We start from the raw sequence: 22570 nt of genomic DNA, 5'->3' as shown, positions 1-22570 counted from the left end.
GAAAATTGTTGAAAAAAAAAATAAAATTGCTGCAATTGTTTTTTTCAATTATTCTATAAAAAAAAAGAATAGCTAAAGTAGAAAGACAGACAATGCTCCGAGTTCATCTATAGTTAGAGTTATTAGAAATGATTTCCTTGGAGGATACCTTTAATTACATTTAGATTATGGACATGCTAATTGAGTAACAGCAACTGAATATTTCAAGAATAGAATATGGGTTAATCATTGTAGTGTTCTCTGGCTTGGTTTTAATCTTAGTAAATCTAACAAAAGATTTATAGGTGTTCAATATTGTATGTGTTTTCCTGTAGTAATTTAAACTCCGTGTGACTTAAATCCCATCTGTATTGGTTTAATTCTAAATCTGCTTACTGAAGTGCAAATGTACTATTCTATTGTGTTTGTTTATTAAGTTCCAAAGGTAAACACAGACTTCTAACCTACAACAGATACAGAATAAATACTACATACTTATGAAGCATTACGCCAAGTTTAATAAATGTTGGTTTCTGGGTCCATGCAGTTTCATGAATTTTCCTAAACTTCAAAGAGGTCCTTAACTTAAAATCCTATATAGGAAAGCATTCCAGATGGAAAGGAAGTCTCCTTAACTAAGATTTTTTCCTTAGCTTTTGTATTGCTTTCTTATGGGAAATTTATGATGTATATCATCAATAATTTCATGATTGTCATTTTCAAATTGTTGACATTAGCAAAATTGATATAGATAAAAAATGGATTATCTGCTTGCCACTGTTTCAACTTAAACCAAAGTGATAGGATATGTTACTTGAGTAACATAATTCTTAGATAAACAAAAATTGCATTCTAAAAGTGTAGGGAATAGCCTTGATAAATAAATCATTACAGTGATATGAGGTACAAGGTTGTATATCCAATGTGCAAGTTCACAAAAATATAATGTTTATAGGGTAATGTTAGTGATTTTCAAGAGTTTGATTGCAAGGTCGCAGAAATATGATGTGCAAGGTAACAGAAGTGATTTTCAAAGTCAGAACAGTGTGATGTTCAAGGTCACTGAAGTATGATAGTTTTCAAGGTCACATAATAATGTATTGCTCGCAAGATCACAAAAGTATGATTTGCAAGACTATAGAAGTATTATTTGTAAGCTAAAAAGTAAAAGTATGATGTTCAAAGTCACAGAAGAATGATGATGAAGGTCACAGAGGCATGATGTGCAATGGTCAAATGTTATGATGTTTGCAAGGTCAAATTGATGTGATGTTCAAGGTCACAGAGACATGATATAAACAACATGTGTAATATCTCAGACACATTACATGTAATGTATATCAGTGATGTTATTATTAACAATCTGCAGGAAGTAGATGGATGATGAACAAAGCTGCATGTATCCTAAAGTAAACAACTCAAGCATGTGTAAGGCGAATACAACATGCAACTTGATCTTATATAAGTGCCCTGTGCTGGATTTAAATCCGATTTCTTCGTAATTGGCCATTTAAGCTTTAGTCATGCTTGCTTAAAGTTAATGGATGGAATGTGTGGTAAAATAAAGATAATAATTGAAATATTTAGTTTTGAATTAATGATGGAAATGTGCTGTGTCTGTGCATGCATCACTTGTAGACAAATGTACTTGTTGAATGCCATTTATATTTAATCTTATTTTCAGAAAAAAGTTGGAAAATACTTTTCAAAATTTTTTTCGACTTACATGAAAACATCAACTTTTGACAAGTACTGATAAAGCGCATGTCAGTTTATATACCTGCACAGTCCCTACTATTGTCTTTATAAGGTTCTGCTTATCAGATTTTATGTTCAAGTAGAATTAAGAAAAGAAACCTGCATATTCAGAATGAATAAGACACAACATATATGACAACGTACCTTGTCCTTTGGTACAGTGACATGTCCAGTAAGCGATGACGATATGCTGATCTGCTTTCTCTCATGGCCTTAACTAGCCACACAGTGTGTATAACAGCTATATATAAAGGCTACCTCCCGGTTGTCTCCATTCCTGTATACATTGGTACATAACCTTTTCTAATGTGCATTTTCCTCGGAATGGACTATTTATAGACGATAGGGCATCCCCAGTACCACAGGAGGGAGGAGATATCTTTTCCACGGCAACCACTGTTGGTTTTGTGTGTAGATGTAGGTGTTTCATGTAACCCTGCCGACTTGTCATTATGTGGTGAAACTCCTTTGAGCTTTATTAGAGAGATAGGCACCTTGGTGAATGTAATTATAAATCCTCTCTGACTGCTGACTGGCCATCGACTGAGTGATCGGGTGTTAATTGTCATTGGAACCACATGAATGATTCTGTTTATAACTATATTGTTTACATGGATTCAATACCTGAAGTTTACGGTTGAGAAATTCGTTTTGTTTATGGAGTGACATTTTGATTGTTGTCAAACATTGTTTTGACTGGACAGGTAGCACGTGCTGTATGTCGGTTTGATTGGATCAGGATCAAGAGTTGAGACGATATTAGTTCTGTGATAGTATAACAGTACACTGTTGTATTATACACATTATTGTATGTGAAATACACCTAGGATATCCGACCAGTCTCTAATACTTCACACACACAGGATAGTACGGGATTTTACTGTTATAAACTCATTAAGTTCACCTTTATACCTGTGTACATACACAACAGACGAAAGGCACATATAGATAGATACAGCTCGCACACACTTTGGGATTATTGATGACCGTAGCAGTGCCTATTGGTATTAAATGATCAGAGAACCACAAAAATACTCTGCCTACCATCATGCTCTCTAAAAAGCTGCACAGCAAACAGTCTTCTGAACACCAGGTACGGTTTGACATGACGGAACGCGAGATGACAATGGGGGAGGAGGAGGCCTTTAAGATGAGGGCCGGGAGGAAACGTCATAGTGTTCAACTGGACAAACGCATCACACAGCAGCTACTGCAGGCAGATAGAAGGTCTAGTAACGCCAGCTCTACAGGGGAGAGTGTAGACTCCCTATGTAAGTGAATTCTTATGTAAGTGACTCATGTGAGCGACTTTATGTGTAAGTTACTCATTAGAGTGACACTATATGACTTGGTGACTCAATGTTTTAATGACCCAGTATTTAAGTCTATTCTTATATGAGTGACTTAATGTGTAAGTTACTCGAGTGAGTGACACTATATGACTTAGTGACTCAATGTTTGAATGACCCAGTATTTAAGCCTATTCTTACATGAGTGACTTTATGTGTAAGTTACTCAAGTGAGTCACACTATATGACTTAGTAACTCAATGTTTTAATGTCTATTCTTATATGAGTGACTTTATGTGTAAGTTACTCAAGTGAGTGACAACATATATGAATTATTGACTCATGTATGAATGAATCCCTATCTAAGTCTATTCTTATGTGAGTAACTCAAGTGAGTGACTCCATGTGTAATTATAAGTCAAGTGAGTTACTCCATGTGTAAGTGACTCTAGTGAGTGACATTTATGACTTATTGACTCATATATAAATCTTAAAGACTGACTCCCTGTATAAGTGAATTCTAAGTTAGGGACTCAAGTGAGTGACTACATGTGTAAGTGACTTAAGGTATGATTGACTCACAATGTTATTTACTTTAGAGTGTTGACTCTTTGTAAGTGAATTCTTAAGTTAGAAGTGAGTGACTCCATAGGTAAGTGTCGCTGTGACACCACATATAAGTACTCCATGCATACATGTAATTAATTAACCATCAATACATTGACTCCCTTGAGTGTGTAACTTTGTGTAATTATTTTCTCCATCTAGGTGACTCACTTATATAATTCACTTATGATTCCAAATGTAAGTGACTATTTGTAGTTGCTCCATATGCAAATGCCTCCAGGAGTTGAGTGACTTATTGATTCCATTGGACTAAGTGACTCCATTTGTAAATGCTTTCTTCCATGTTAGAACAAAGATAGAGAAAGGGTCCATCCTCCCCTGTATGAGAGAGAGTTGATTTGTGTATGAGTTACAGGGACATTTTTATCCTTTGAGAAATAATACAGGAAAGTATTGGTCCATATACTTTACATTCTTTCTGACTACTACACTATACAGTGGCTAATTTAGTTAGGACGTTGTTGGTTTGGTTTCTTTAGTTTTACATCCTATTAGCAGCCAAGGTCATGTTATTGGGATGTGCCAGGTTTGATTGTGAAGGAAAACTGGAAAACCTGGAGAAAAAATCACCAACACGCAGTTAGTAACTGGCAACTGTCCAACATGTGATTCGAACTCATAACTCAGAGGTGAAGTGCGTGTGGTAATATGTCAGGACATCTTAACCACTCAGGGTTAACCATCTTAACCCCCCAACCTCCGGGGCAACTCCCCAACCCGCGGGGGCTATGTTGAAGAGATGTGATGGCTGAACATGTAGCATTGCCATCAAGAATATCTATCCTTCATCATAGTATATAAGCTGATAGCTTATATATAATTTCTTATAGTTGTGTGACCTCTGACCTTCTTTGTTGTCTATCGTGAATCCAACATTAGGTATATCTAAAATATCCTGACTCTGAAGTAGTCATTTTGCTGTGTTGAAACTTCAGATGTTCTTAATCAAGATGTGGTGATTTATTGCCTGGTCAGAGGATATATACAATAAGCTCCAACAGTAGACAGCTAGCTCAGAACTGAACCCCATCAGTAGATCCAGATTCAATCAATTTGGTTTGATTTTTATGTTTGTTATTTTCTGTCCTGATTGGCTGTGTTGTATATTCCTACCAGTTTTATGGATTTGGTAATTTGGCTCATATAGTCATAAACTGCAACTCCTAGCTAGCTCCTGCTTGTGATATGGCTGTCGGACTGTATTTATATACAGTCTAATATTCTGTATTGAACAGTGTCTTTAGAAACCAGATTTGTCTGAAGAAGATATCTCAAGATTTACCTTTTGTAACTATTAAACTGTAAGTAAGAATTTACCATAGTAATTGTATGTTACTGTTTCGCTGTTCATCAGTTCAGCGGCATGGTCCTAGTGTTATTCTGGTCACATCCTCTGTGTGGTTTGTCATGATCAATAGGGTCGAAGGTCAGATTATCAGAGGTCAAGGTGATACAGAAACATAATAAACATTAACACGATGTGTAATTCATGTACCAGTATCTCTCATTTATAATAAGATAGCTGAAAGATGTTCCCATATAGAATGTCGCTTTAGAAGCCGAAGGGAGTATAGGATTCAGTCACTATAGGGATGTAAAGAGAACAAGTGGATCTGTCCTTGATTTGTCAAAGGGTCATAACATTGGGATAAAAGGGATGCCAGGTCTTATAATTGATTTCCCTGTCAGACGATGAAGGCCAAATTTAGAATCTAAATTGAGATTCATGTGGTGAATTAATGGAATCCAGGTCAAAAACTTAACATTTCTTGAAACAAAAAGCAGTGACTTCAAGTCAAAACTTAAGTTCTATTTATTGTGTTAAAGAACCTTGATTACCAGGTAAAAGTCTTTGGTCTTGAGAAAATGGGCCATATTTCTGATAATTTCTAAATTATAACTAAACTTTAAAACAAAAACAAACAATTGGTATTATTCATTAGGTGATAACACGGTGAAGATGTCTCCATCATGTCAATAGTCTTTGATTGATTTACTCCTAATAGTTTTCCTTAGATGTGTGAAGGGCGCTCTGTTTATTTTCATGATTTAGAAATTCTCTGAAGTAAAATCAAAATCTTATAAATTGTAGGTATCTGTTACGTAATTTCTTAATTTGTTGTTAAGGTTTGTAGTAGAGTTCCTCCATTACTATCCTATCTGTGCTGATGATGATAGACTTGTGGTTATGCAGTATAGGCCTGATGTTACAGGCCTGCAGCCTAAACAAGTGTGGCTATAGTAATTACTTCAGTATACTCAGCGCCATTAGACAAGTGGCCTTGTGAAACAGAAATATCAAGTTGTTGCCAGGAGGAAGTTGTGGTCCTATCTCCATGGTTACAGAAGTTAGCGATGAAATCACTAGAAGGATGATTATATATATCCCAGTTTTTCACTTTTTCTGACTGATCATCAGCTTAACTTGTGAAGATGTTGCTAATTGAAATGTGGTATAAGTTCTCCCTATACCACAGCATTATCCAGAAATACCTCGTATATTCTAACCAGCAAGAAAGAACTTTAAGGAAATGAATCTCAAGTTTATCTGTATTTCATACCTTAATTATTTGTTTTAATGTCTTAGTAACAGCCAGGGTCCTTTGAGGTAGTGTGGGGTTTAGCAGAAGAAAACCAACAAGTGGTCACGAGTACCTGGCAACTGCCCTAAACAAGATTCAAACTCACAACCCCGAGGTGGAGGGCTTGTGGTAATATGTGGTGACATCTTAACCACTCAACCACCATGGCCCCTGTTTCATACTGATTAAGGTAACACTCAAATGTTTTGATAAACAAATGTGTGTGGTTTCTTGGTAGAATTAAACTTGCAATTTTACAGATACAGAGAGAGGTTGAAGATATAAAAGCCAGATGTATGAGCAGGCAATACTTTCTGTTCTGACTCTAAACTAAATACCCCCCTTCCTCTAGGAAAAAAACCCTCAAACAAACAAACAAACAAACAAGTCATACCTTAAATGAACAGCCAGGGTCATTCAAGGACATATCAGGTTCAGAGAGTGGAGGAAATCTGGAGTACCCATTGAGAAACCAGCAACCTACGGTCAGTACCTAGCAATCGCCAGTTTGGGTTTTGAATTCACAACTGTAGGTGAATGAATAATATGGTAATATGTCAAAACACCTTAACCACTTGGCCACTGCTGTGTTGGAGTCTATTCACATCCCATGTGTGTTAGGAGGATTGTTAACCGCACCAGGAATACTACAGCAAGTGTTGATATCATTGGAGGACTACCATAGTAAAACTGTAGTAATAACTTGTCCATAAACAGTTCACTTGGCATGAGTTCCAGGATAGAGTTTACATGATGTGATGTCTTAAGTGTCTGCAGGGCTAGACATGCAGTCAATATTACAGATATATTGCACACACAGTTAAATTTTATACCTTTGCCTGCAGTGCACAGAACATTCCTGTTTCCTATGTGTTTGTTTACGCCTTTTGTGTACTAAATTTCAATGGGAATTATTTCCAATACATAATCTTGATAGTCATGCCAGTCTCCAAAGGTTTCAATTTCCTTCCAATCAATTTAATTACTGGGTAGATAAATGGTTGATAGCCAATCAAGTTACCATTAAAATATAGTTTTGATTGATACAGCCATTAAAATATAGTTTTGATTGATACAGCCATTAAAATATAGTTTTGATTGATACAGCCATTAAAATATAGTTTTGATTGATACAGCCATTAAAATATAGTTTTGATTGATACAGCCATTAAAATATAGTTTTGATTGATACAGCCAATGTATTTGCCATTAGAAAAAACTTTTGATTGATAGTGAATAAATTCATAATCGCCAATCAAGTAATTGAAATCTAGTCTGGATCAATTGATAGCTAATCAGGTTATCATTGAAATAAACACTTGATTGATTGATTAAGCTAATCAGGTTACCATTGAAATATACATTTGATTCATAGCCAGTCAATTTACCATTCAAAGACAGGGGTTGAAGAATCAAGTATACCTCTTATATTTGGAAGACTTGTATTTGTATTGGCTGGAGCACATACAATCCAAACATTGGAATTAGTGTGGCAATAATATAAAACTTGTCTCAAAATTCTGTAGCAGGAAATTTATGATAGTAGTGCATATGCCTGCAATTAACAGTTAAAAATAACCCCACAGAACAAGAGCTTCTGGCTGTAATACACAGCCAAGGTGACTGGTCTTTCACCGCTTTATAACGGGCTTTAATCAACACTTTATAGTAGTATTGATTAACCCACATACAAACATGTGGTAATAAAATACATCAATTAAACCTGGGGTTAACTTGTAATTGTAGCAGTATTGTTCTATACGAAAGTATGCACAATATACCCACAGGAATTCATTACAGAATCCTGCTGACAAAACAATGTGTATCCAGTATATGATAGCACACACAATGTATGATTTCGGATGAAAACAGCACACATTATATGTATGATTTCGGAGGAATACAGCACACATTATATGTATGATTTCCGAGGAATACAGAGATTGGGCTGCTGAGGCCATTCACCTCTTGTGTATTATACTGTTTACTGTAGTACACAGTCTGCTAACATTCTTGGAAGACTTCCATAAATTATAATACCACAGGTATGCATTGTTACACTTCTTATTGTGGAAGTCAACTGGATTGTGGGGAGAGCAGGGTGGGGTGGTGGTCAAAGAAACAATAGATATAAAAACTGTCTTGGTTTTATAACAGGAATTGGGATATCTTCACATGATATTCAGGAAGCTTTTTCTCCTTGTATTAGATATATTGATGGTGTTGAGTTGTTCTTGGCTCTGTATAGGACAGTATGGTTGTTTATCACTCGACACTCTTTATCAGATTTATTTCCAGCATTTGGTGCCCGTGAAGATGGAAACGAGATGTTGCTAGTGCCAGAAATTTCTTGTCTTTGATATATTTATACTGTCTTAATTCAATTGTAAACACATGACGTGGAATCGACTCACAATGATATCAAGGAGTTTCTTTATTCTATATTTTAGATGACGGTTTCAAATGTTTTACTTGAATTACCATTTATTAAAAATAAATCTGTTGTTATAAGCTCCTTGGCTTTCTATATGTCTCCTACACATATCCGACATTTTTGTCATTCTGACTGCTGTTTGGCATTACACATTGCACGAAAAAAAGTGTACACAACATACAACATTGAGCGGAACAACCAATTGTTAAGATACCGTATTAGGCCCAATAAGTGCCCCATCCCTGGGAGCACCCTCTCCGTTTTTGCAGCCTTAATTTTACTTGCCTCAAATTAAATGCAGACTGAAAGTATGAAAACTGTGTAGGTATCTTTATTTGATTATCAATACAAACTCTAGTTTCCTTTGTACAATTAATTCATGAAAGGTCATTCAAAATTCCGATCTGTTAAGCACACCCTTATTACCGGGTATTGAAATTTTTTTAGCACTTAGGCCCTTATTGGGCTGAATATGGTATCTGTAGTTTCCATAAGCCCTTACCTAAACTGTGTCCTATGATTCAGCAGATCTCTCCTGAAATGTCCATGCTTTTTCCATTGCATTTAGAACTGCCTGCATAATTCAGCTGTTTGGTTAATTTCTATTTTTGTCTTGGCCTTGAATACAGGCATTGCAAGGCGTTTTGACCATATTCTGTTGTCTTAAATGGATGTGTACAGTTTGCCATGGTTTTTGCCAATTCTACCAGAATATATATTCAGCATTTCCCGTTGTAATGCATTTGACCTTGGTGTTTGATTTGCAGTTGATGTTGTCTGATTCAGCAGAGTCCATCAGGTGAATAGGTTCGAATTTACATCTTGTAAAGGTTTCTTAGATAAAACTTTAAACAAACTATTTCTCATGCTTAACTGTCAGGATCATACAAAGTGTGGAATTTATTTTTGATAAAAATTAACTATGAAAGAATTAAAATATCTTCCCATTGTTGTGATTCAGATTGAAGTTTTGGGGAAATTTTCTCATCGATTTTAAAGTCTTGTTTTATGAATTGAATCTTCAAAAGCAATGAACGTATCTTGAAATCTGAATTATCATAAAATGTAAGATCTGAATATGAATAATGTATATGTATAAAATCAATTTTACTCCATAATAACACGAGATTGAAAATGGTATTTTTTTTAACAAACTTGTCTATACCTAATGCTGTGTATTCACCTTGAGTCCTATGCATTAGTTTAAATCATCAGAACCTCAGGCCCTGTTTGTTATATCTATGTTATGTATTGAGGTGCCGAGGAGTTGATCAGACAACTAGTAATGTGTTTAGGGTATACCCAAGTCCTTATATTGGGACTAAATTACTTGTCTGGTAATGGAACAAAATGTCCAGCTGTAATTGTATGTTGTCATGAAATCACACTAATACCAGGAAACATTCTATCACCGCTGACCTTTGGTCATTTCCTGGTCAGCTCTATTAATTTGTCTTATGTCTACAAGTTTGGGAAGCCTGAGTCTTCAATCCTGTCACAATCTGTCCAGGCATAGTAAGGCTTTCTACAAGGGAAGGTCACAGTCGAAGCTGTAGTCTCTGTCCTTGTGGCCAATGTAACAGCGTATTTTTACTGGATTGCATGGTTTGTGGGAGAGTGTGTGGGCATTTTGAATTTAGAGTCACTGAAATGTACACAGATTTTTGCCTATATGGATATAAATTCTAGTCCCAGCTGTAATGGCTGTTAAAACAAAATAAGTTGCTGTTATACTCTAGGGTGTTTATGTTGTATATCTGAATTATTTTGTGAGAATAGATTTGTACATCTAGTGTCCACGGTACTGAAATAGAAAAGCTAGACCAGCTGTATAGTCCTTTGCATTTTACTGGTAGTCTGTATTATTTATGCAAAATGTGGGTAGATCTCCAACTTCTTCACAGGATATTTTTGGTTTTTTTTATGCCTGAAGTTTGTTGGAGGCATGTTCAGATCTACTAGAAACCCATTCAGAGCATATGGTGCTTTTAGATATTGTGAAAAATTTGTAGTTACAGACAATTTGAAACTTTTAAATCAATTGTCAATGCAGCAAAGAGATCAGAAACACTTTATATGTGAAAATACAATTTTCTTGTATATAAACACCGAGAATAGAACAATGAATTGGGGAATAATATGGCAGATTTTACGACAACTTTGGATTTATGCTGACAACGTTATTAGCCATGATAAATAAAGATTAAGATATGTTGGGGTCTATCTGCTATAAACCAACTTTCTTTGTCTGCTACTAAATTTCACAATTTCTATGTCTAAACACAAAATGGAAGAAAACTATTAACAATATCTTAACTCTTTCTGTACTCATGACACATAAATCTATTATAGTAAAAGCATAAGCCTTTTAACCCATGAGACACATAATAATGTCATGATTGACATACAAAATATTTCCAAGTTCATGTTATAACGGTTACAATGCTCAGATGTTGTCACATGTTGTAAAGTTAAATCCATGGGATAGGGGCATTTATACAACTTCAACTCCTTCTCCAGAAGAGCGGAGGGGCGCTTGTAAGGGAAGGGGTGCTAATTACGGCAAATACGGTGTGTCATTTTAATTTCTCAAATATTTATAGCAGAGTTACAAAAATCATAGATTGTATTCAAAATTTCATTGCAGACAAATTTCTTAAATTATTTTCATGTTCATTGATAAGTGTTGCCTGTTTTTTTTGTCAAATTTATGAACATAAATAGTTGCGTATATATATTGAAGATGCTCCACCGCCGACAAAGCATAAATGATATTCATCAGTTGAACAATAATTGGTGTTTGATCATGACTATATATATATCTAATTAACACAAAAATAATATAAAATAATTTATTTCGCCTTTGGTGCATGCGCAATCAGTACTTCCTTCCATATAGGATATAGTGACATGGAATTTTTTCAGGATGCAATTAATTATTTTTCATATATTTAACTTGAAGTTAAATCAGAAGCTCAAACTTTTCAATGGTGTAAAGTAAGTAACTTTTGTAACTGAAGAAAAATACTAAATCGTCTGCTCCTGTTTTTGATAGTGAAAAAATACCATTTGTCAGCGGTGGAGCATCTTTAAGCATCAATTTGAAGAGAGAAATCAACTTACATGTCAATTGGCTATTTATGATGATCATGATTACATCTATGTTTTGTTTAAGGTAACTGATATAGTTAAACTAGTGAAGATTGTCCCTAATGTCAAAAGATAGGAATACCGAACTCCTTGTACCTACATACAGTGGTCAGCAGTGTCACAAGGCCATCAACACAGGAATTTTTACCTCAGTCCTTAATCTTCAGAGATAAAAACTACCCTGACTGTTCCACTTATTGATATCATCATCTGAAATAAAATTAGCATAAAATATGATATTGTACTTAAGATAGGTAATATACCTGTTTGCAGTTTTCATGTAATGTCTTTAGGAGTTTTATTGATTATACATTCATTGTCTTCTTGGTGTACCTGGATTTCAGACAAATTCCCAGGTGTTATCCTTGACTTTTTAGGTCATTCCTTATACCTTGTCTAGTTAGCTGTCCGAGGTCCCCGTCCTGAAATGTAAACATTTCCAGGAGTACTGAGGTGTTATTTAGGACCTACACTCTGTTTGTGACACCTGACAGGTACAAAATATTACCTGTATCTTGTTATAAATATCATGTTGATCACATTTGGACGAGCATCTTCTGGTTCTCCTACATGTTGATATATGGAACTGTAAGCAGAGGATGATTGCAAGATCCATGTTGTTGCTGTTGTAATGTGCTAAATATCATTATTTATTGCGTCACCTGAGGAAAGGATATTTGTGAGTTTGGAATTTGCAAGAATCACATGTTCTTGAACATAAGAAACTGAACTGAATTTAGAACCAAAATTGACTTGCATAACAGAGGAATCCTGGTGTGTCTGAAGTTAAAGCTAGAATCAGGATAATTTGTGTGATTCTATTGATTTGGGTCAGTAAAAAGGATTTCGAGCGAAACTGTCTTATAATTTGGTTCAGTCATGACATCGATTGATCCCCGAGCAAAGGTTGAACAGGGTTCTAAAAGTTTGGCGGTAGTCAGTGGCAAATCCGATGTTATCAGACGAAAGGTCAAACCAAAGGCCAGTCCACAGAAACAAATCAGTGATTATAGCAGTAGTGGTAAGTCTTACCCTGTGTCATGGTAACCTCATTAACAGGTGATTTAGTCGATCATTGTGTATAACATCTTTATGAATTAGTTGCTTTAATTGGATAATTATGTTCAATAATGGTGCTGTTTAATCTTCAATTAGAGAGATGATATATTTCTCATATTTTTGATCCAACTGAAGAAAAAAATATCGAGCTGAGGATGGCAGGTTGATATTCTTGGAATGTTTTCATACATAATTCTTAGGATGCTGTAAATCAATCCCTTAACAATCTATGGACAAATATGGAAGAGCATTGCTTTGACCAAATATAGACATATTATAATAGTAGATACACCAGCTGTTTTATAGCCTAAAGGATTGGTCATTGGCTGTGATTTCTCAGCTTGTAGCTGTCAGCTGGTGGGTCTTCATTATCAGGTCTGTGGGTCTGCTATCTAGCTCAGCATCCTCCCACAGGCTGTAACAACAGCTGTAATTATTGGTCCAAATTGCAGCTGATGGCCATCTCACACTGATTTGCTGATGACAGCCTTTATCGATTTCAACAATTATAAAAGATAACATTATCTTGAAATCTTTTAATTAATGGAAAATTTTAACAATAAAATTTCAATTTTAGAGATAAAATTTCACAATTATATAGTTATACTACTTTGTCTGTGAAAATACCTCTCTGTTAGAATTGAGATATTTCTAACAAAATCTTGATGTATAAAGACCATTTTACCTGTCTACAGGTTGATTGTACATGTCAGTTTATACAGGTTGATTGTACATGATGTCAGTTTATACAGGTTGATTGTACATGTCAGTTTATACAGGTTGATTGTACAAGTCAGTTTATACAGGTTGATTGTACAAGTCCATTTACACAGGTTGATGTAAATGTCAGTTTACACAGGTTAATTGTACATGTCAGTTTATACAGGTTGATTGTACAAGTCAGTTTACACAGGTTGATGTAAATGTCAGTTTATACAGGTTAATTGTACATGTTAGTTTATACAGGTTGAATGTACATGTCAGTTTATACAGGTTGATTGTACATGTCAGTTTATACCGATTGCTTGTACATGATCTCAGTTTATACAGGTTGATTATATATGTCAGTTTACACAGGTTGATTGTACATGTCAGTTTATACAGGTTAATTGTACATGTCAGTTTATACAGATTGCTTGTACATGATGTCAGTTTATACAGGTTGATTATACATGTCAGTTTACACAGGTTGATTGTACATGTCAATTTATACAGGTTAATTGTACATGATGTCAGTTTATACAAGTTAACACATAGTATTTGTCACCATTATTAGTATACATGAGTTGTCAGTGTCTCAAGTTGTCAGTTAAAACGCAGATGGTGCCCTTTTTGGTTGTCTAATTCTTAAGGTTTCTGGTGTCATAACCACATATATAGGACATACACAAGCACCCTGTACACTTACTAGCCTTTATAAAACAATTATATAACTAATGCACCATCTATTCTCATATATCAAATGTATATTGTGTTTGTTATTTGTCATTTCAATTAAATTGATTTTTAGATTAACTAGAAAAGAACAAGACATTTTCAAAATGAGCTGGTTTGGATCCTAATGATTGTAAACCAACTCTCTTTCAGTAATTAGGCGATCGACGTTGTGGTATGCGAAGGTGTTATTTGGTATGTGAAGCAAATATGGCGTCGAAAGATCCCCTTTGAGTGGCAACCGTGACTGGGACATTACTCATGTCTCTTCTATGCTTCATTCAACACTCTTATTGATTTTGAGTTTCGGTTACAAAATGATTGTAACTGCTAAAACTGCAACAGATAATTACTGTCCTCACTTAAATAAAAATCTATTGAAGAAAAACAATGCGGTCTTTATGAAAAAAACCACATAGTACAGGACTTTGTTTGGCTGAATGTGAAATTTTAGTTTGTTAGAATGGCCGTATGATAGACAGAATCCTGTAAAATAACATATCAAACAATGTTTACCCTGTTTCCACTGTGAAAAATGGCTGAATTTACAGTACAGGCACCATATCTGCTTCGCATACCAAATTACCCCTTCGCATACCAAGACACATTCGACCCCCTGAGTACTAGTCACTTTCATGATTTAAGCTATTAAAGTTAATATGTGACCATTTATCTCCACGAATCTACCTTATTTATATTGGAAGGTACCAATATTTTCGGGAGTATATGTTGTGACTTTTTCCCCTGAAAATCAGGAGTGCAACCTAAATTTAAATCTAAATGATGAATCCGCAAAAGCTGATCTGTGCAAATGAATTTTGAAAAAGAAATCACGAAACTTAGACTCTGTGAAAGAAAGTTGGTTAACAAATGTTTTATAAAGTTTTCTTACAGGAATTGATTACATGTTAGTTAACTAATGGTCAAGTTAGGTGAACATCTAAATAGCTCTAACATACTTGATTATTTTTCATGTGTGATTTCCCAGTCATTATATGTCTCGGCCTGACCACAAATGTAGGCCTGATGCACAAAATAAATTAAGTCCTGCAACATAAGCCTTCCTGGCCACAAATAAGCCCCCTTTTACAAAAACATCACTGGGCACAAATAAGCTACCAAATTCTCTATTGGTTAAAAATTCTCCCTGACTTATTAGAAGTCTGTGACCAAGAAATAAGCCCATGACCACAAGATAGGCAAAGTGCCATAAAATAAGCCCATGGCTACAAAACAAGCCTATAACCAAGAAATAAGCCCATTGCCACATTATAAGCTCAATATCCCAAAATAACTCCATGACCACAAGATAAGCTCATGGCTACATAATAAGCCACTCAACTTGCAATACAGAATAAGCTCTTGAACACAAAAGTCCCCCAAGTAAGCCTCCAGATCCAAAATAAGCAATAGTCCTTTAGTTTGTCGAGTAAGCCCCTGATAAAAAATAAGCCATAGACCTTGATTTGGTTAAATAAGCCTTCTGATCAAAATAAGCAATATATATGTACCTGATGATTAATTAAGTCCTATGATCAAAAATAAGCTATATGCTTTAATTTGGTTAAATAAGCCATATGATCAAAATAAACTAGATACATGTACCTTGATTCGGTTAATAATCCCTTTGATCAAAAATAAGTTATATATTTTAATTTGGTTAAGTAAGGCCTCTAACAAAAAAAATAAGCCAAACACCTTTAATTGGTCAAGTAAGCACCCTTATTAAAATAAGCCATAGGCCAAAGTAACACTGATCATAAAAGATATAGAATCAAGCCCATGATAAAGACCATGATGATTAAATAAACAACAATTTTAAAATACATTTATGAATGGGGAAAAAAAAAAGATTGGAAAATCACACATATATTCTCATGTCACAGATCATGATTGTAAACCTGTCAGCAGATTTTGTAAACAATTAGAAATTATTTTCAGTAAAAATTTCTGCGATTGTGATTAATAAGCTGGATTACAGTCTCTTGTTGTGTTTAAACCATTGTAGGTCATTTGATGAGATAGATTTACAATAACTTACTATTGGTGAATCTGATCCAGCTATTTACCATAAACTTATTATTGGTGAATCTGATTCAGCTATTAACCATAAACTTATTATTGGTGAATCTGATCCAGCTATTTACCATAAACTTATTATTGGTGAATCTGATCCAGCTATTTACCATAAACTTACTATTGGTGAATCTGATCCAGCTATTTACCATAAACTTATTATTGGTGAATCTGATTCAGCTATTTACCATAAACTTATTTTTTGTGATTCTGACTTTGTGATTCTGACTGTTAAAATGACAAATTTTAATACTCCAAACTGATTTCCATGTGTTTTGTTTCCAGCATCCTACACTGGCAGTTCCTCTGATGGAGAAGACATCAACCCTAGAGAGAAAATACAGGTAATGCTTCTCATAGTCTTTAGGCATGGTAATACTCTATATATAGCATACTGATTAAATTAGTAGACTTGGTGAGAACCAGACTAATTCTAACTCCCCAGGTTGTTAAGTCCTGTTTATTGTTTTGTTTAACAGAACAATACGTATATAAGTTCAGTTTATATGCTTCTTAAATAGCTCATTTGGCTCTTTTTAGAACAAGCAAACAAAAATTTTATGTAAAGTTTTGAATAATGGTGTCTTGTAGAAATTGTAATTTTCAGTTGGGTTTACTGCAGTGTTAATGTTACAGACAAAATAAGGTTCTTTTTTTAACAAGCATTATAATCGACAGCTGTTTAGATCTGGATCTAACAACAAGTTCAGTGGGCATAGTTTGGTTTGGTTCACATTGTCATCGAGCGTCCTATCTAAGAATAAGTTACATATGTATAGAACCTAAAATATCACATTTGAACAATAGATTTAAATAGACATAGAATATTTATTTCATCATTATCACGTATTTCGCAATCAGTTTAAATTATCAGGTTGTAAAAATCATGCGAATTTTTGGCTAGACCAAATCTCATTAGGAATTAAATGTCAAGGTCAAATGATTAAAATCTGGACAAGTATTAATTGTTTTGACTAGATAATTACTGGGAATACTGTCTGACAAATAGATAAGTATAACTGTGTCTTAAAAATTTCTCTAAAGTTAGCCGTGTTATTCAGAAAAATTAACTATACTGACTGGTATTAAAAACTGGAGACAAAGTCATTGACTGCCAACATTGTTTTTTCAATGGGCTCATACAGATTTATAATATATTAGATCAATTATTAGTACAAAGGAAAGACTTTTCCAGATTGAAGTTTTCAAATAAAAAGTGATGACAAATTTTAGAGGTGCAAAATTCAAAAGGTCAACAATGATATTTGACCCATGCAATATTGCTTGGAAAGATGAGCTACAGTATCCAAGATTTTCAAATGAATCAGGTATACAAAACTTTCTTGAAATAGTTATTGATTATCATCATATTAGGTTTTCAGGGATTCCATATTGATTTGCTGATACAGTGAAAAGTCAGTTGATTGAATAAGGTCAAAGAATTTATTTTGCTCTTATTGATATATAATAATGTATTATGTATTGATTGAGAAACAGTTTAATTAATAAGTTATACAAATCACTTTCGATAACACCCAGGGAGATGTTAGCATGTGAAGGTTCAGAGAAAACCCACATGATTTGAAAGTTGACCCCTGACTTTTTTTCACATCTCTGCCGGGGATCAAACCCCAGACGGCTAGGTGAAAGACTTCACGTACCACTACACCACCCAATCACTGAAATTGATATAGAAAATTGTCAGTGGAGGTCTTTCAGACTAAGGGTATAATATCACTGAATTTGTGTGTATTAGAAACCCAAATCAGGGAAGGAAAAACTAATTGGCTTGTGTCTCAGCAGAAAAGAGTCTAATTGTATCAAAGGGTTACTAGGTTCTTATTTCCTGGGATTGATTTGATTTATAATTCATCATTGATTAGTTACTCAGGTCTTATTGTGTGGCTGAAAATATTGGATTTACATTCAGACACACATACAAGAAAAGGAAAAACGTTTGAGAAATGTTTGGTGATTTTTCAATTTAAAAAATAATTCTTACAATAATTTATGGTTTTGGAAGTTTTTCATAGTTCATTATCAATTAACGCTGCACATTCTTTATTTTGACTCAGACATGATATGTGTTACTGTTCCTGGCTGCGATCAATTGGTCTTAGCTAGAACATCGCCTGATAGAACCACTTCCTTTCTCCAATCTTATATGTTATTTCGACCAATCTTGGTGCCTCCTAAATCATTGTCTGGACAGTTGTGGTGTGTCCAATCTTAATTATTTAAGGACAAAGATCAGAAAAGTTCTTACAAATCAAATATAACACATTCTGTATGGTTTCTTTCATAGTTTATCACATTTTCTTTACATTCTCGCCAAATTGTATTAACGAAATCCAATGAACCATATTTTGGAATACATTTCATCTCTACCAATACAATTACTGTAAACGAAATCTGATCGGAAGCCTAACTGTTTCAAAGGCTTTCCTCAATATTGATCTTGGTTTCGTATCACAAGTGCCAGGACAAGATTGATGAAGAGATTTGGTCGATGGCTGACCATTAATATCGACGGTCAAGTGGATGTTTGTTGTTCCTTCACACCCCGGCCTCCGCTAACTGTTGTAGGGACTCAATATATATTTTATTAAGTCTGACCTAATGTTATTATATCCTAAAGTGAAACTAGGGTCATGTGTCATTCCCCTGTGGCCAGTACAGTGTGGATGACTATTGGTATATATTGCAAAATTTGATTATGAAATCCTGAGTATATATATTGCAGTAAAATTAGACTGGCTACCAGTCTCTAGAATATAAAAACATTGTGAAAATTTTGGCTTGATAATTTTTGTTTCTGTGACATGTCTAATGCTAACTTTAAAACTAGAGGCTCAGATAATCTAGTAGTAAAGTTCTGCTAAGAAAATCGTGTCAATAACTTGATGGTGGCCAGTCTACATTAAAACTTTGTTTGTCCATATTGTGATCTTTATATATATAGACAATGTTTTTACATCATTAGTTTCATCTATATATAATAAACAATTTTATATCATTAGTTACATCTATACATAATAGACAAATTTTTTTTACATCATTTTTAAGTTACATCTTATTATTTTACATCATTAGTTACATCTTTAAATAAGAGACAATTTTTTTTTACATCATCAGTTACATCCATACATAATAGAAAGGTGTTTTTTGACATCATAAGTTACATATATATATAATAGAAAGGTGTTTTTTGACATCATAAGTTACATATATATATAATAGACAGTTTTTTTACATCATCAGTTACATCTATACATTAGAGACAATTTGTTTAACATCATCAGTTACATCTATACATAATAGAGTTTTTGACATCATTAGTTACATCTATACATAACACTTTTTACATCATAAGTTATACCTATACATAACATGAATTTAATATGATATGGGTAACAATGTTGATATTTGCATCACACAATTGTACAACATTGTTTAATCCATCAGATGGGATTGGTGTTTATATATAAGTGTGTTACACTCAGTTCCTACTGGATACACCCTGAATTTATAACAGTTTTATAGTGTAAAAAACACTCTCTAAAGACTGTCTGTATGGCTCTGTACTTCGGCTTACTACTCTGAGTGGCCATGAGTTTTTATGGGATAGTTTAGAATAGGATGCATCAATAATTCATATATTTTGGCTGATTTTTTTTTTGTTTTTTCACTGCAGTATTACAATTACGTATTAGTCTGCATGTTTTGTCAATCGTTGAACTTTTAACTTCTATAAGTTTGAGATTTCAGAAAAGATGGCGTGACGTCACAGAAAGTTTACATCCGGGTCCTCAAAGGTACAAACACAGTATGGCGACTAATAAAAACAATAACAGATACGTACATCCCTGCTACACAATCGATACGTTGACAAAAGTATACACTTTCATACTTGCAAATTCTGATTTTAGAATGTTTTCTGATTGTTTCAGAGGTTGACAGACATTTATATTTTTATATTTACAATTGTTTATTGCTAAATATATCTGTAGATTTAGTGTTGAAGCCAGCTTGCGAAGCGGTGCCGGGCCGTCACAAGTACCCGTTTTTTGTTCACACGTAGAAATCCATGTAGTGAAAAAAGTTATGAATGGATAACTGATTTCAATGTATTTTGTTTCTGTTATACATGAAAAAGCTGTTCACAATACTATTTAATATAAATATAACGAATGTGAACCACCTGGCCAGACCACGGCCGCTCGTGCATGGCTTCGCTGGTAGATCACCTCGGGCCACAGCCCATAGTTGGGAAATTAATAATATTAATACGTAATTACCAACACATATCTCAATAAGTACTTGTAAAATATATATATTTCGTTATTTTCCATGTATATCTTGTTTTAAAGGAATAGTATAAGCCACTGTGTTACACGTAAATGCAGATCTATATGTACATGTACGTGCACGTACATGTACAGTATGGCTGCCGATATCTCGAAAAAATAAAATGGTGAAATCGTTCAATTTCATGCTGTAGAGAGTTTTTTTTTAAATTTTTGGTCACTTTTATTCCATGGGCTGCTATGTGAAGTCCCACATTGAAGTGATGTTACTTTTAAATAATTTGAATACATGTTAGATAGACTACAATATAGCTAGATCGTAGTACTGTAAATGCCGACCAGGACACATTGCGCACGGCTTCGAGAATCCTAAATTACTCGGAAGTTTTGTTTTAAAATATTATAAAAAGTAACTATAAACTGACTCATTTGTATGTCATTAACTAAATTCCAAAATTTCTGACGAAAAAGTTATCCAAAATACGTAATTTTGTGACTCTGAAAAATGACGAAATTCGGGATCTCGGCAGTACTGTACGTAATGGCTGCCGTGCGCTTGGGGTAAATTTTAGTTTGGTCATAATCACACATCGTAAGGTGTTTACCAAGTAAGACTTAGACAACAGTAATCGCTTATTAAAATGTCAGTATGATATTTCGGGAAACTTGGAATTAAATTTATAATTTCAAGCTGATATTTTTAATATTCTGTCAATGTTTATACGTAGGTCTAATGGCGACCTTGTTTTTTTCTCGTGGCGGTCGAAAATGGAGTATAAACAGAGTAAAATATATGAATGCCAGATGTTTATATTTATATAATATTGTTAAATATTATTATTTACACTTTTAAAAATTAAAATAACGCAATGGTTCTCGGATTGCCGTACTATTTATTACAATAAAATGTAAACAAAACATCTCAAGCGGCTGTGTTCCTACATGTTTATGTGTACAGATATACGGAGTTGTACCTTTGAGTGCCCGGATGTACCTTTGTGTGACGTCATCGCCATCTTTTCTGAAATCTCCTATAAGTTTGCAATTTCTCAAGTCATCTCAGTCTTAGATAAACGTCCCAATGGGCCATTTTGTCTGTAGCAGATTCCAAGCCATTATATAATTCCCCCTGATCCTTATACTGAAGTGTGTATCTAATCTCAAGATATACATTTAATCTCATATTGGAATTTGATAACAGCATTTTTGTCTTGTCCGCAATGAAAGTTGCAAAAGGGAGACTTTTTCTGGCAGTAGCAGCGACATTAGGTTTTCGAATTTAACTCTCTTAAGTTTTGTGTTTATATTCGCTTGTTAAAAACTAATTAATAGTTACAGATCCAGGTATTGTTAGTCTGAGACGTCAGTGTTAATTAGCAGTGATTCTAGATACAATGTTCAGTTTGTGGTCAGTAACTATCACATACGATCAAAATCAATGTTATCAAACTAGTTTTGACCCCTTGCCTCAATGCAACAGTGCTTGGTATACATAACAGATATTGAAAAAACATAGATGATTATTATCATGGAATATGAAATAAACTTGGTTGATTGATGTCAATTAATTCTTATAAATGAAGATATCACATTTAAATGCGTTATTGCAAATGGATCAGAAGATTTTATAGAAACATCTTTGACAGTGTAACATAGATCAAAAAGTTTATACCAAAACATCTTCAACACTATCAAATACATTTGTTGATTGTTTCCTCTGGTGCTGATTAGCCCGGAAATTGTTTTTCTGAGTAGGGATGACCTGATTGCTCCTTCAACCAGTGGATTGGATTTAGTTCGGTCTAACCCACAGAGATATGTAGAAAGTTGGTGATGAATTAGATCCTGTTGAAGTTGGTCAGAATAGCCATGTTT

At 34.2% G+C, this 22570-nt stretch overlaps 1 protein-coding gene and 1 long non-coding RNA gene across 9 annotated transcripts in view; one reads left to right on the top strand and one right to left on the bottom strand.

The window, feature by feature from the left end:
* The window catches only part of LOC138336501 (uncharacterized), a 45865-nt gene extending 43454 nt beyond the window's left edge, over positions 1-2411 (bottom strand). The window contains exon 1 of the long non-coding RNA XR_011210436.1: positions 1882-2411. This is a non-coding gene — a long non-coding RNA (uncharacterized lncRNA). The remainder of the gene's footprint in view (positions 1-1881) is intronic.
* The window catches only part of LOC138336497 (adenosylhomocysteinase-like 1), a 108695-nt gene that overhangs the window by 46649 nt on the left and 39476 nt on the right, over positions 1-22570 (top strand). For 6 of the 8 annotated variants that reach the window (XM_069285998.1, XM_069285996.1, XM_069286002.1 and 3 more), the window contains exon 3: positions 16674-16732. In XM_069285998.1, the coding sequence (XP_069142099.1) occupies positions 16674-16732 (59 nt within the window). Of the gene's footprint in view, positions 1-2409; positions 3009-12645; positions 12841-16673; positions 16733-22570 lie in introns of those variants that run through there. The other 2 variants (XM_069285995.1, XM_069286003.1) reach the window with 2 other exon arrangements.

The sequence above is a fragment of the Argopecten irradians genome, chromosome 12, assembly GCF_041381155.1.
Source record: "Argopecten irradians isolate NY chromosome 12, Ai_NY, whole genome shotgun sequence".
Classification (NCBI taxonomy): domain Eukaryota; kingdom Metazoa; phylum Mollusca; class Bivalvia; order Pectinida; family Pectinidae; genus Argopecten; species Argopecten irradians.
This window is presented reverse-complemented; position numbering and strand designations above follow the sequence as displayed.